The 14,040-nt window shown below is 32.1% G+C and overlaps 1 protein-coding gene, 1 long non-coding RNA gene and 1 other non-coding gene across 3 annotated transcripts; 1 reads left to right on the top strand and 2 right to left on the bottom strand.

Annotated features, from left to right (window-relative positions):
* Positions 1-216: 216 nt before the first annotated feature.
* On the bottom strand, positions 217-2,196 carry LOC148762538 (uncharacterized). The gene is made up of 2 exons (XR_016026486.1): positions 2,059-2,196; positions 217-478 (listed from the first exon to the last, which is right to left on the bottom strand). It is a non-coding gene; the product is annotated as an uncharacterized LOC148762538 (long non-coding RNA).
* A 5,443-nt stretch (positions 2,197-7,639) lies between these two features.
* Positions 7,640-8,266, bottom strand: LOC148762537 (uncharacterized). Its single transcript, XM_088806622.1, has one exon. It carries the CDS (start codon positions 8,264-8,266, stop codon positions 7,640-7,642), a length of 627 nt encoding a protein of 208 aa, XP_088662748.1.
* Positions 8,267-9,054: 788 nt separating this feature from the next.
* Positions 9,055-9,161, top strand: LOC148762536 (small nucleolar RNA R71). The gene has a single exon (XR_016026781.1). It is a non-coding gene; the product is annotated as a small nucleolar RNA R71 (small nucleolar RNA).
* The last annotated feature ends 4,879 nt before the right edge of the window (positions 9,162-14,040 follow it).

The raw sequence follows: 14,040 nt of genomic DNA, 5'->3' as shown, positions 1-14,040 counted from the left end.
CAAGGACAAGACTTTACACGGACTCCAAAAACTTCGTTGACCACAGAGGAATTCCTAAAACTCATATAAACCTAGGGCTCTGATACCAAGTCTGTCACAACCCAATTTTCAGACCATTATCGGCACAAAGGTCCAATGGACTCGACCCACTAATCCCAAGCAAGCCTACTTACATGATCTTATACATTAATCGATACTCATTTAAAATTCAAAATCTGTAACATTCAAATATAGTTCCTTTGAAAACAATTCATAAACCCCAACTATGCATTCAGAATGGCATCATCAACCATAATACACATATATAGTTTGACAAATGAATCTTATCATTTCACAACAAGTATTCATATACACTTAATTAGAACTTGACCGTCAGCGAAGTGAAGTTGCTAACATTTAATGTCATGGTAAACCTACCGAGAAATGGATAGGGAGGAACACCTCGTCCTAGGATCCAACCACCTTTCACTTAGGAAACCTAAAACAAGAATTTTGAAAACGTGAGTACAAACTCAATGAGTGAACATAGGAAGGGAACAAGCAACGTTGAGGAAGGTTTAGACATCATGATGCACATCTTTGAAAACAATGCAACTTAGTTCAAGTTCTTATTAAAATCCCTCCATTTAACCCCTGGTTATTAAATCATTTAATGATGAAGGAACCATATTCAGCATGAAATTGGAAAGAGAGGAAATTTCTAGCAATCATCCAAGCAAGGTAGTATAAACAGAATGTTTCTTGCTGCAATAAAATCAATTCACAAGTAAGTGGGAAATTTTCAAGATTCATCACGCCATATAATGACATATTATAATCATAATCCTTCTATTGCATATACATATACTTAAACATATCAATTAGTATATCACCGCATCACATCCAACTCATGTGCATCCCACCACATCGTGCACATAGCTGGACATCCCATCTCACCCAACTCATGTGCATCCCACCACATCGTGCATATAGCCGGACAATATCACCATCCATCTCCTTCACCACCGTCATCATCGACAAGTGCACACTCACCCCGCACATGCACGGTTGCATTTGTCACACAATGGTACCATTTATGACATAGTATATATATATCAACATTACACATAAACATATGAATTCATCACATTATCCATTTCATAACATAAAAACATTTCATAAGGGCTTGTTCTCGTGCAGGTTTTTGAAGAAAAACCAATAAAACATTTTAGAGGATTCAATCAAACAGAAATGTGTATCTCTCAAAACATTTTAATACAAGTTCACTCACCTGGCAACAACAAGATATTAAGTCGTTATTTGTTCGGTGGTATCTCTAACTATTTTCACTGGCCAGTCGCTCGTTATTTACTCCGGCACGCCACCACAGTACTCTAACCTTATCTTTGCACTTCTTAGCAATAATACGAACTCAATATATGTAATTGCATATTTATACGGGCAGCACTTCAATCAATTAATCCTTACTCAAATTTATATTTTTCATCCTACCATGAAACCATCTTCAATTAACTCACATCTTAATAAATTTTTACTGAAATTACTTATATCAATTGCTTACCTAATTCCTTATTTTATATCTCCGACAACTTATTCATGATGTCACGTGCCTACTTCAACCTTTCTAAATAATTTTCGCTCAAATCCATCTTATATTTCCACAATATTAACTATATTTACGACAACCACAATCATTTCAAATCTATCCAATTATTTTCCAATTTCAATCCACATTATTTCTCCTTATTTTTTCCAAATATTATACCACTCAACTTAACACTTTCAACTAAATTATGCCAATAAATTCTTCCAACAACAATAATTCTTCACAACGAATCATTTAAAATTTCTTAACTTCACTTGAGCACTATTCATCAATTTCATATTTTCTTCTTTACTTTAGTCCTATGACACATCCTAATACAATTTTTAAATATTGTATTAAAGTAATTTAAATTTAATTCATACCACTAATAACCAAAATTTAACTAAACAAGTGGGCTAGCCCCAAATAATCCAACTTCATAACAAGCCCAATAAAAGCAAGGAAGCTTTTACCTATTTGGGCTAGGTTAGACCAAGCCCAAGTCTCCACCTTTATTCTCTTTTGGACATTTCTTTCTTTATTGCTATTGGGCCTTTTCCTTGGGCTCTTCCCATTTCTTCTTATTAGGCCATGCCCATTCTTTTCTTATTGGGCTATACCCACTCTCTCTTTTTCTTTTTTTTTCTTTTTTTTTAGTTTCTTTCTCTCTTTCTTCTTTTCCTCTCTCCCGCCGGTCGGCAGCACCTTTCTTCTCTTTCTTTTTCCTTTCTTACACTCACAAGCCGGCAGCTCAAGCTTTTGTTTACTCCCTCACAAACCCAACAGCACCAGCTCTTGTTTTCTCTTTCAAATTTGCAGCAAAACTCTTTCTATTTTCTCTCAAAATTTAGAGTAAAACTCTTCCTATTTCCTCTTAAAATTTTGCAGCAAAACTCTTTCTATTTCCTTCTAAAAATTATGCAACACAAGGCCTCTCTCTTCACTCTTTTAAGCGATGGCAACTACCATTTTTCTGCTCTCTTCCAACCCTCTCTTTCTCCCTTGGTCGACGACTTTCCCCTTTGCTCTCTCTCTCACACCGACTTCTCTTTTCCTTTTTTTCTTCTTCACTAAATCGACTTTGACTCTTTCTTCTTCTTTTTTTCTTCTTTCATATCTTTTCTATCTTTCATCTTTATCTCATTCTTTCTTACCAACTTGGCCGGCCCTTACCACCAAAAAAAATATGTCTTGATTCTTTAATTGACCACATAGGCGACTGCCCATGTTGGTCTTTTTCTCTTTTTTTATTATTATTTACTTTTCCTTATTGTTTTACATGTGACTACCCATACCATCATTCCTTTTTCTTTTATTGTCATTTTTTACTAGCCATGTGGTTAAAATGCAAGTCAATAATTACTTTGAACCTTTACCGCCACCTTACTTGACTTTTCTTCCCATTTCACTATTTTCTCATATTTTCTCTTCATTTTCTGTCATGCACAGCTTGTCCATGAATTCATGACTTTTGACTTATTTTCTCCACTTGTTTTATGTACTCAAATCACATAACAAAGACTTTATCACCTTCCACCCACCACTCACATTATTACTCTTTATATTATTTTTACGTTATGGTTTATTTCTTCATTTCTTGTCCCATTCAACCTACATGTACATCTCATATTACTCATAACCTAGCCTTCCTTAATTAGAAAATTCTCCTTTTTAACTTTAAATATCAAAATTGCAAATGAGTCCTTAAACTTTTTCTTATTTACCATGTGACTTCTCCAACTTTCATCTTTTACAATTGGTTCCTTCCAACATTTCTTAAACTCTAATTTCTTTCTATTACCTTTTTCTTCACATGTACAAACGAAGTATGAAGTTTGTACTCCAACGCGATGTCCCGATAATATTTAAAATATTTATTTCTCATCTTTTCTCTTCATTTTCTTTATCATGGACGGCTTGTCCACGAATTCATGACTTTTGACTTATTTTCTCCACTTATTTTATGTACTAAAATCACATAACAAAGACTTTATCACCTTTCACCCACCACTCACATTTTTACTCTTTATATTATTTTTACTTTATGGTTTATTTATTCATTTCTTGTCCCATTCAACCTACATGTACATCTCATATTACTCATAACCTAGCATTCCTTAATTAGAAAATTCTCCTTTTTAACTTCAAACATTAAAATTACAAATGAGTCCTTAAACTTTTCCTTATTTATCATGTGACTCCTCTAACTTCCATTTTTTACAATCGGTTCCTTCCAACATTTCTTAAACTCCAATTTCCTTCTATTACCTTCTTCTTCACATGTACAAATGAAGTATAAAGTTTGAACTCCAACGCGGTGTCTCGATAATATTTAAAATATTTATTTACCCGCGTTATCTTTACTTAATAAAGACACGCAGCCCCATTAACGTCATTTTTCTCTGAAATTTTCTCATTCTTCTTCTCCCCCACTTAGATTGACCATATACTCCTTCTTCATGAAAAATTTTGACACTAAATAAAAAATTAATATTTTAATATTATTTTATTAATAAAATATTATTTTATTTCAAAAATTTTCTCTTGTCTCCTTAGTACCCAAAATACCTTATTATGTCTTAATTGGCATCCAATAAGTTTTATTAGTCACCATATCAAAGTACGGAGTATTACAAGGAAGAAATGGGAAAAGCCCATGGAAAGAGCCCAATAGCAACAAAGAAAGAAATGTCCAAAAAAGAATAAAGGTGGAGACTTGGGCTTGGGCTAACCTAGCCCAAATAGGTAAAAACTTTCTTGCTTTTATTGGGCTTGTTATGAAGTTGGATTATTTAGGGCTAGCCCACTTGTTTAGTTAAATTTTGGTTATCAGTACTATGAATTAAATTTAAATTATTTTAATATAATATTTAAAAATTGTATTAGGATGTGTCATAGGACTAAGTAAAGAAGAAAATATGAAATTGATGAATAGTGCTCAAGTGAAGTTAAGAAATTTTAAATGATTCGTTGTGAAGAATTATTGTTGTCGGAGGAATTTATTGGCATAATTTAGTTAAAAGTGTTAAGTTGAGTGGTATAATATTTGGAAGAAATAAGGAGAAATAATGTGGATTGAAATTGAAAAATAATTGGATAGATTTGAAATGACTATGGTTACCGTAAATATAATTAATACTGTGGAAATATAAGATGGATTTTGGCGAAAATTATTTAGAAAGGTTGAAGTAGGCACGTGACATCATGAATAAGTTGTCGGAGATATAAAATAAGGAATTACGTAAGCAACTGATATAAGTAATTTTAGTAAAAATGTATTAAGATGTGAGTTAATTGAAGATGGTTTCATGGTAGGATGAAAAATATAAATTTGAGTAAGGATTAATTGGTTGAAGTGCTGCCCGTATACATATGTACTTAAATATATTGAGTTCGTATTATTGCTAGGAAGTGCAAAGATAAGGTTAGAGTACTGTGATGGCGTGCCGGAGTAAATAACGAGCGACCAGCCAGTGAAAATAGTTAGAGACTCCTCCGAACAAATAGCGACTTAATATCTCGTTGTTGCCAAGTGAGTGAACTTGCATTAAAATGTTTTGGGAGATACACATTTATGTTTGATTAAATCGTCTAAAACGTTTTATTGGTTTTTCTTCAAAACCTTGCACGGGAACAAGCCCTTATGAAATGTTTTTATGCTATGAAATGGATAATGTGATGAATTCATATGTTTATGTATAATGTTGATATATATATATATACTATGTCATAAATGGTACCATTGTGTGACAAATGCAACCGTGCATGTGCGGGGTAACTGTGCACTTGCTGGTGATGACGATGGTGAGGGAGATGGATGGTGATACTATCCGGTTATGTGCACGATGTGGTGGGATGCACATGAGCTGGGTGAGGAGGGATGTCCAGCTATGTGTACGATGTGGTGGGATGCACATGACTTGGGAGAGATGGGATGTCCGGCTATGTGCACGATGTTATGGGATGCACATGAGCTGGGTGAGATGGGATGTCCGGCTATGTGCACAATGTGGTGGGATGCACATGAGCTGGATGAGATGTGCTGATATACTAGTTGATATATGCTTAAGTATATGTATATGCAATAGAAAGATTATGATTATAATATGTGATTATATGGCATGATGAATCTTGAAAATTTCCCATTTACTTGTGAATTGATTTTATTGCAGCAAGAAACATTCTATTTATATAGCCTTGCTTGGATGATTGTTGGAAATTTCCTCTCTTTTCAATTTCATGTTGAATATGGTTCCTTCATCATTAAATTATTTAATAACCAAGGGTTAAATGGAGGGATTTTAATAAGAACTTGAACTAAGTTGCATTGTTTTCAAAGATGTGCATCATGATTTCTAAACCTTCCTTAACGTTGCTTGTTCCCTTCCTATGTTCACTCACTGAGTTTGTACTCACGTTTTCAAAATTTATGTTTTAGGTTTCCTAAGTGAAAGGTGGTTGGATCCTAGGACGAGGTGTTCCTCCCTATCCATTGCTCGATAGGTTTACCATGACATTAAATGTTAGCAACCTTGTCCAAAGTCACTCCACTGACGGTCAAGTTCTAATTAAGTTTATATGAATACTTGTTGTGAAATGATTAGATTCATTTGTCAAACTATATATGTGTATTATGGTTGATGATGCCATTCTGAATGCATAGTTAGGGTTTATGAATTGTTTTCAAAGGAACTATATTTGAACGTTACAGATTTTGAATTTTAAATGAGTATGGATTAATGTATAAGATCATGTAAGTAGGCTTGCTTGGGCTTAGTGGGCCGAGTCCGTTGGGCCCTTGCGTTGGTCATGGCCCAAGAATTGGGCTGTGACAATTTGGCTTTGTCAAAATGAAATCATATTTTAAGGGAAAACTTTCAATTCCAACCATATTATGGACATCATCCTCCTCCACCACTTTTATGGTGTAAAGTGAGGTGGAACTTAGGGCACATTTCAACTAGGACTTGTTTTATTCACCCACTGTTTACTTTAGCAGCAGAGTGAAAGCTAAATCGAAGATAAAGGCCACATGAGATCCCCCTCCACTTGGCACACTAAAGCTTATTATTAATGGAGTTGCAAAAAGGAAGTTAAGAACTGTTGGTATTGGAGGACTGCTCTATGATCACCATGGTTTTATTAAAAGAATCTTCTCCCACCACATAGGCATTGAAGACTCCAACTTTGCAAAACTCCAAGCCATTCACCAAGGACTTATCTTCTTTTATGCATCACCATGGGCATTAAACCATTTGTTGGAGGTTGAAAGCAACTTCACCAATGCCATCTTCTAGGCTAAGGATAACACCAAAGTCCCATGAAAAATGAAGTTCATTTCAAATGCCATTAAAACATTAACCAAAAGCATTGCTGGAATCACCATTAATCGTATCAGGCGTGAGGTAAATACATTAGTTGACAGACTTGCTAAAATAGGAGTTATTAGGATCACCAACCACAATGCTTACTTTCAGTTAACGAATGCTTAAGGACACTACTGACATGGTCTGGAAAGGATTTAAATTCATTTCTTTGCTTTGGTTGTGTTAATGGATTGTAAGCTTTGTTAATCTATAACCTTTGACTTGTTGTTAGCCATTAGACACATCTAATGTTCTGCTAGTCCTCAACTGAGGACCCTTTTGTATCTACAAACCTTAAAAGGCTTTGCTTTTCATAGTCTCTATATGAAACTTATGAAAAAATTCAATGCCTTTAAAAAAAATCAGCATTAACAATCATAGGCAAAGTATTATTCTCACTTAAATACACATACTTGAGATGTGGTGATAGTAGCTTTAACTCAAGAGTTGGTGTTTGCTCAATTGAAGGTGGTGGAATAAGCTTTCTTTTACCTAACTCTTTGAATTGAACTCTTCTTGGATAAAGCACTAGTGGTTAGCCTCCAAAAAATGTGCAATAGTTGCAATCTCCTCGTTGTTATCCCTTGTTGTTGCAGCGTGAACCAAACAAGCTTCGAGGGGTTTCTTTGGATATTCCTTGTCAAAAACGTCCTCAGTCAACTCATCAATTAAATCCACTCTATAGCAACTATCTGTAAAAAAAAGGATACTCGGTTGCCTTAAACAAATTAAACTCGACTTCCTCATCTCCAACATTGAAGGATTGCTTGCCATTCTTCACATCTATGATTGCTCCTATTGTATCCAAGAATGGTTGTCCCAAAATAAGAGGAATTTCAACATCCTTTTTCATATCAAGCACAATAAAGTCCATCGGAATGTAAAACTTTCCAACTTTAACCAAAACATTTTCTATAATCTTAATGAGATATTTGATTGATCTATCTACTAATTGCAAAGAAACAATAGTACAAGGGATAGAAAAACTCCCTAGATCCTTAAGCTTTGATGGATGGTTATTTTGGATTATAGCACTGCACTTCTCCATAAGTGCAACTATCTCATAATCTTCCATTTCCCTTTTTTTGGACTTGATCATTTTAAGGAACTTTGCATAAGCATGCATTTCTGCTAAAGCATTTGCAAAAGGAATGTTAATGTGAAGTTGCTTAAAGACATTCAAAAACTTCTCAAATTGCTTGTCCAATTTCTTTTGCTTCAATCTTTGAGGAAAAAGGAATGGAAAACACATATGGCTTGACTTATGGTGGTGCAAATATTTCCTCATCTTGTTTAACTCCATCATCCACCACATTCTTATCTTTCACCTCATCAAGCTACTTACCACTCCTCAAAGTAATTGCCTTGCATTGCTCCTTTGGATTGACTTCAATTTTGCTAGGCAAATTACCTTGAGTCCTAGAGTTAGAAAAGCTAGCTAGTTGTTCGATTTGCACTTCTAAATTTCTATTGTGACTAGTTAATTGATCAATCTTTGCTTTCAAATTCTCAAACCTATCTTTAGTAACATTGACAAGCTTCTCAAATGCTATTTCCCATACTTGCTTACTTTTTTAGGGTGGTATAACTCCTTGATTTCTTGTTTTGAAACCTAAGGGATAAAAAGGTCTAGGATTGTTGCCTTGATTATTTTGATTACTCCATGAAAAGTTTGGATGATTCTTCTACCTTAAGTTGTATATGTTGGAATTAGGATTGTTCTACAGCTTGTTAAAATTAGAAACAAACTACACTTGCTCTACATTTTAACACTTAGAACTCATATGAGCACCTCCACAAAAATCATAACTCAAAAACGTGTTAGATATAACATTAACATTAAATTGACCAATCATTTTAACAAGAAAGTCAACCTTAACATTTAACATATTAATACATTCCTCCTCATGCATACTTGCAACTCTCTTAGGCATAGCTCTCTCATTAATCCATTAATAATTGTTAAAGGCCATCTCTTCTAATAAAGCATATGCATCCTTAATAGATTTTCCCACTATAGTACCTTTAACAGCTGCATCTATAATAATCCTAACTGAATGTGACAAACCATTATAAAAGGTTTACGTAATCAACCAATCATGAAGACCATGGTGTGGACACTTTCTCTATAGATCCTTATTTATTTCCCATGCTTCATACAAAGACTCACCATTAAATTGAACAAAGCTAATAATATCATTTCAAAGTTTAGCAGTTTTACCAAGTGGAAAATACTTAACTAAAAAAGTTTGTGAAAATGCATTCTAAGTAGTAAAAGAATTAAGCGACATAGAATTTAGCCATAGCTTAACCTTATCTCTTAAAGAAAAAGGAAACAACCTTAAGCAAATGGCGGCCTCTATAAATCCATTCATCTTAATAATATTGCATATCTCCAAGAAATTGGCCAAGTGGGCATTAAGATCCTCCGTAACTCCTCCCCCAAATTGATCTTGTTAAACCATTTGAATGAGACCAGGTTTGATCTCAAAGTTGTTAGCATTAATGAGTGGTTTAACAATGCTTGTTTGAGCTCCATGAATATTAGACATAACATAATCATGCAATGCCCTAACATCATTAATGTTATTTTCAGCCATCTTTGTTTGTTGTTCTTTTTCTAACTTTAACTTTCTTTCCCTTTTTAATGCGCGAAACATACATTTAATCTTGAGATCCAATGCTATTGGTTCTAAGCTTCGACTATGCCTCATACACCAAGAAATACTCTACAAAATAAAACAAAAACAAAACAAACAAAATTAAATAGCAAGAAAATAAAAAATAAATTAATAAAGAAAACTTTTAGTATTGATATTGACACTTTTGCTTCCCTGCAACGACACCAAAAATTGTTATGCTAATCTCGCAAGTGCACGAATCGTGAAATGATATAGAGTGAGTAAAGTATCATTCCCATAAAAGGTTGTATCAAATAGCCAAATTAGGGCTCTTTATATTATTTAGAAATTTCAACTTAATTTAAATAAGGTTAACTAATCAAAATCTAAATTAAAGACTATCAATCACTTGAACTTTAACAAATAATAATTGCAATTCTATAATTTAGATTTCATCAATTAAATCCCTATGATTAACTTATGATTGATTGATTTAACTTATCTTTTTAAAATTAATGACTAGGTCACCTAAGGTATATGTTGTTCCATTTCAAGATACAACAAATGTATTTCTATTAATCCTATGTCTACTTTCATGATCACAAGCTTTAATATAAACCTATTAAGTTGTATGGTAATCTATGCATTCGGTCATGTAGCGGCTTAGGCATGCATGAATCATTCGATGTCACAAAAGAGTATTTTTATTTCTAAAGAATACTTTCCCTAAGTCTAATGTCTTAATGAACTAATGATATGTTTCGTCTTTCGATCCCTCACTTAATACCTTTAACATGCAAATAATGATTAGTTATTTACAAGAATTAAATCTTAAGACAATAGATTAATCTTAACAAGAATAAATTCAAATCAATCATTTAAAAGTAATCATAGGAAACACAAAAGACTGCATCTAAACCCTAGAATGAGAAATTTAGCTACTCATAGAATAAGAATTAAACACAATCTTTATCAAAATAAATCCAAAAGTCATCATCTTGACAAATAACAATCTAAAAAAAGTTTCAAAGAAAACTTGTTAAAGCTTGAATGAATGCTTCAAATCTTGAATCAATGCTTCAAATCTTGAATCCTTAATTTGAAATCTTCACTCTCCAAGGGACAAGTAGAGCTCCCCCTTTTCTTCTCTCTCAAATCTCTCTTATTTCCTTAGAGTTTTCCCTCTTCTTTTGCTCTGCTAGCTGCTACTTAAACAAACAACCCAAGTTGTTTATTGCCATATAAACTTTATCCCAACTAACAGTTTTAAATTAATTTAGTTTCTAACTTGTGATAACTCCTTCTAATAAACCTCTAGCTCAACTTGAATTCCACCATATTATGTTGCAAATCTCTTTATTAATTTGAATTAAATCTGGAAACTCATCCAATTAGAAGTCCATTGTTCCTTAAATTCGGTTTACACTGTCCAGCAATTTGTGACAAATTTTTCTCCTTTATCTCGTTTGAACTAGGCAAAATGATAAACATAAGAATTGTAGCCCTATTTCTTAGCTTTCCAATGCCTCTAGAATCACATTCTTTGGACCTCCAAAGTGAAAGTTATACATGAATTACCAAAACAGGTTTGGATGCATGGCTTTTTCTACAACAAAGGCCAAATGGCCCAAAATTTCTTTTATTTACTTATCTATCAAGCTCAAATAAAAAGAAAAGCAAGATAAACTTAAACTTAAGCTAAAAGGTATTAAAATAACTCCAAAATAACTAAATAATTAAAAAATTAAGTAATTAACCCTATAATATATATTCAAATTATGCACACATCATATAAGAATTTAGAAAAAGAAAATCAAACACAACTTAGACCAATATAGTACTCCTCTCGTACAAAATCCCTTTCCAGTTGGAACAAATCCAAAAGAAATAAATAAGCTTATAGTTGAAGGGAGAGTAAAGCAACAAAAGAGGGGACACATGGCTCTTTAACGGTGTTAGATAGAGAAACTTAAAGTAAAGTAACCAAGAATGGGGTGAATAAGTTCTTAAAAAATATTTTCTAAGAATAGAGTTACAAGTTAGCTTAAAAATAGTGTAAAAGTAAAATATGAAACTAGTGATGATGATGAAAAAGGAAAGAGTACTTAGCCAAGATTTTATAGAGGTTTGGCCCTTAAAGCCTACGTCATTTCCCTTGATAGCACAAAGAGCTCGAATCCATTAATCGTTGCCCTTTAAATCAAGTTTAAACACAACCTTTAACACATTACCTTTTTTATGGAGGTATAACTTTTATCTACCTTTTCTATGGAGATATAACATTATATTACTTTTTGCAATGAAGGTATAACCTTACACTACCTTTTACAGTGGAGGTATAACCTAACACTACCTTTTACAATGGAGGAATATCATTACACTACCTTTTTTTTTAGAGGTATAACTAACCAACAGTGGATTCTCACAAAGAATATAAAGCTTAGAACCTCAAAACGCTAAAGAGCTAGGTTAGATACAAAGAATACAAAGGATTTTCAAAAGATAAAAGCTGCAAGAAAAAAGATAAGGAAATGATTTTCTGATTTGCTTAGCTTTTCCTTTCTTAGGAATGAAATTTCTACTCTTTTTTCTTGTTGAATAACGATTTCCCAAAGGTATTTGTAGTCCCTTGTGGTTTTTGCCCATTAAGGTAAGTTTTAAACAAATTTTTTAATGTTAAGGCCACTTGAATTGTGTCATTCTTACTTAAAGAATCGATCTTTCACGGCTGTGAATCAACTCTTGCTTTAGTTTAGAGCTTGGTGGAATCAACTTGTAGATATGTGTGACATTGATTCTTTTACATCTAGAACTTTTCTATTTTCTGAGAATCAAGTTTTCCATTCTTAAGATGTCAACTCTTCTCGTCACACTTCAAAGTTAAAGTCAAGACCTTTTTTGATTTTTTGAGATTCGATCTTTGTTTCTCTAGATGTCGATTCTTCTTCCCTATTAAGCGCCAAAATTGAAATTCAAAGTTGTTGTTGGATGTTCCATTCTTATCATCTTATCCTTTCTCTTCTTTTCCAAGTGTTCAATTTTTCCTTTTGCAACTTCTGGAATCGATGTTTGATGCTTAAGATGTTGATTCTTGTTTTTCCAATGGCTTTCCAAATTGCTTCTGTTTTCTCAAAAATCTCAAGATATCAATTATGTTCTCTTCCAGTATCTTTGGTATCTTTAGGAATCGACTTCTGTTTTCTCAAAAATCTCAAGATATCAATTATGTTCTCTTCCAGTATCTTTGGTATCTTTAGGAATCGACTTCTGTTTCTCAAGATATCGATTCTCTTTTCTTTCAGTAGGTTCTGTATCTTCAAAAATCGATTCTTCTTCCTCAAGGAAATTTTGCTTTCTATTTTGCAGAAAATCGATTCTTCACTTTTTCAAAAGATTGATTCTAATAGTTGGAACTTCAGTTTTAAAGTGTTCAGAATCATTTTCTTTACACAACGAATCTTCAAAATTCTTTTAGATTGATCTTCAAGTTTAAAAATCATTTTCATTTAAATTTGAAGCATATTTAGATTATTTAATTTTGTCAATTTAAAATCAGAGTCAATTTTAAAGCTAACAAAAGGCTCATGTACTCCCTTTATATTATAGAAAGAATGAATAAAATTCTAATAGATGTTAAGGCATAAAGTTTATTAATTATTGGTTTAATTAATTCATTTGGGTATGAAGATAATTAAAAACCCAAAACTTTAATTCTTCTCAAAAAATGTGGTTAAGACTTAGTTTTCTTATTATTTATCCACACAAAAAAAAAGACTTATTTTCATTATTGTAAAAAAAAAACATGTTAATTCTTAAAGGCATTAATTTTTACATACATTTTTTGTTTTTTTCTTAAGACTATTATTTGGTTCATAGTTATTTATTAAATTTACATAGCTATATATGGATTTTAAACGTTATAAAATATCAAAGTATAGTAATTAAATCAAATTAAACTTTTTTATTTAACTTTCAAGAGAATTCTTTTAAAAAAATTGAATTATAAAAAGGTATGAATTCTTTGGGATATTAATTTAAACATTGCAAAATATTCAAAATAACTTGATATAAAATTAACATTTCCATTTAGTAATAATTATGAACTTATGTCTAAAAGTTTACTTCACATGTCTTATAATTTAAATATTAGTTAATAAGTAATTAAATTTAAGTATGTAAATTTGAAAAATAATTGTAAAATAATAAAGTTTTTAATGGTATTTAACTAATATACTTAATATCTTTTTATACATTTGAGACAATTGAATTTGAGTTATGAAAAAAGATAATTTTTTAATTATGATACATTATTTTAACATTTAGAATATATAGAGAATTATAATTCAAATTTAGAAATGTGAAAAATACGAACAAATTACATATAATTTTAAGCAAGGAATAAAAAGATAAACTAAATTAGTTGAAAACAATCAATTAAAAATTGAATATCTCATCTCAATAGATACAA

Source organism: Theobroma cacao, chromosome 5, assembly GCF_053813885.1.
Source record: "Theobroma cacao isolate CCN51 chromosome 5, ASM5381388v1, whole genome shotgun sequence".
Taxonomy (NCBI): domain Eukaryota; kingdom Viridiplantae; phylum Streptophyta; class Magnoliopsida; order Malvales; family Malvaceae; genus Theobroma; species Theobroma cacao.
This window is presented reverse-complemented; position numbering and strand designations above follow the sequence as displayed.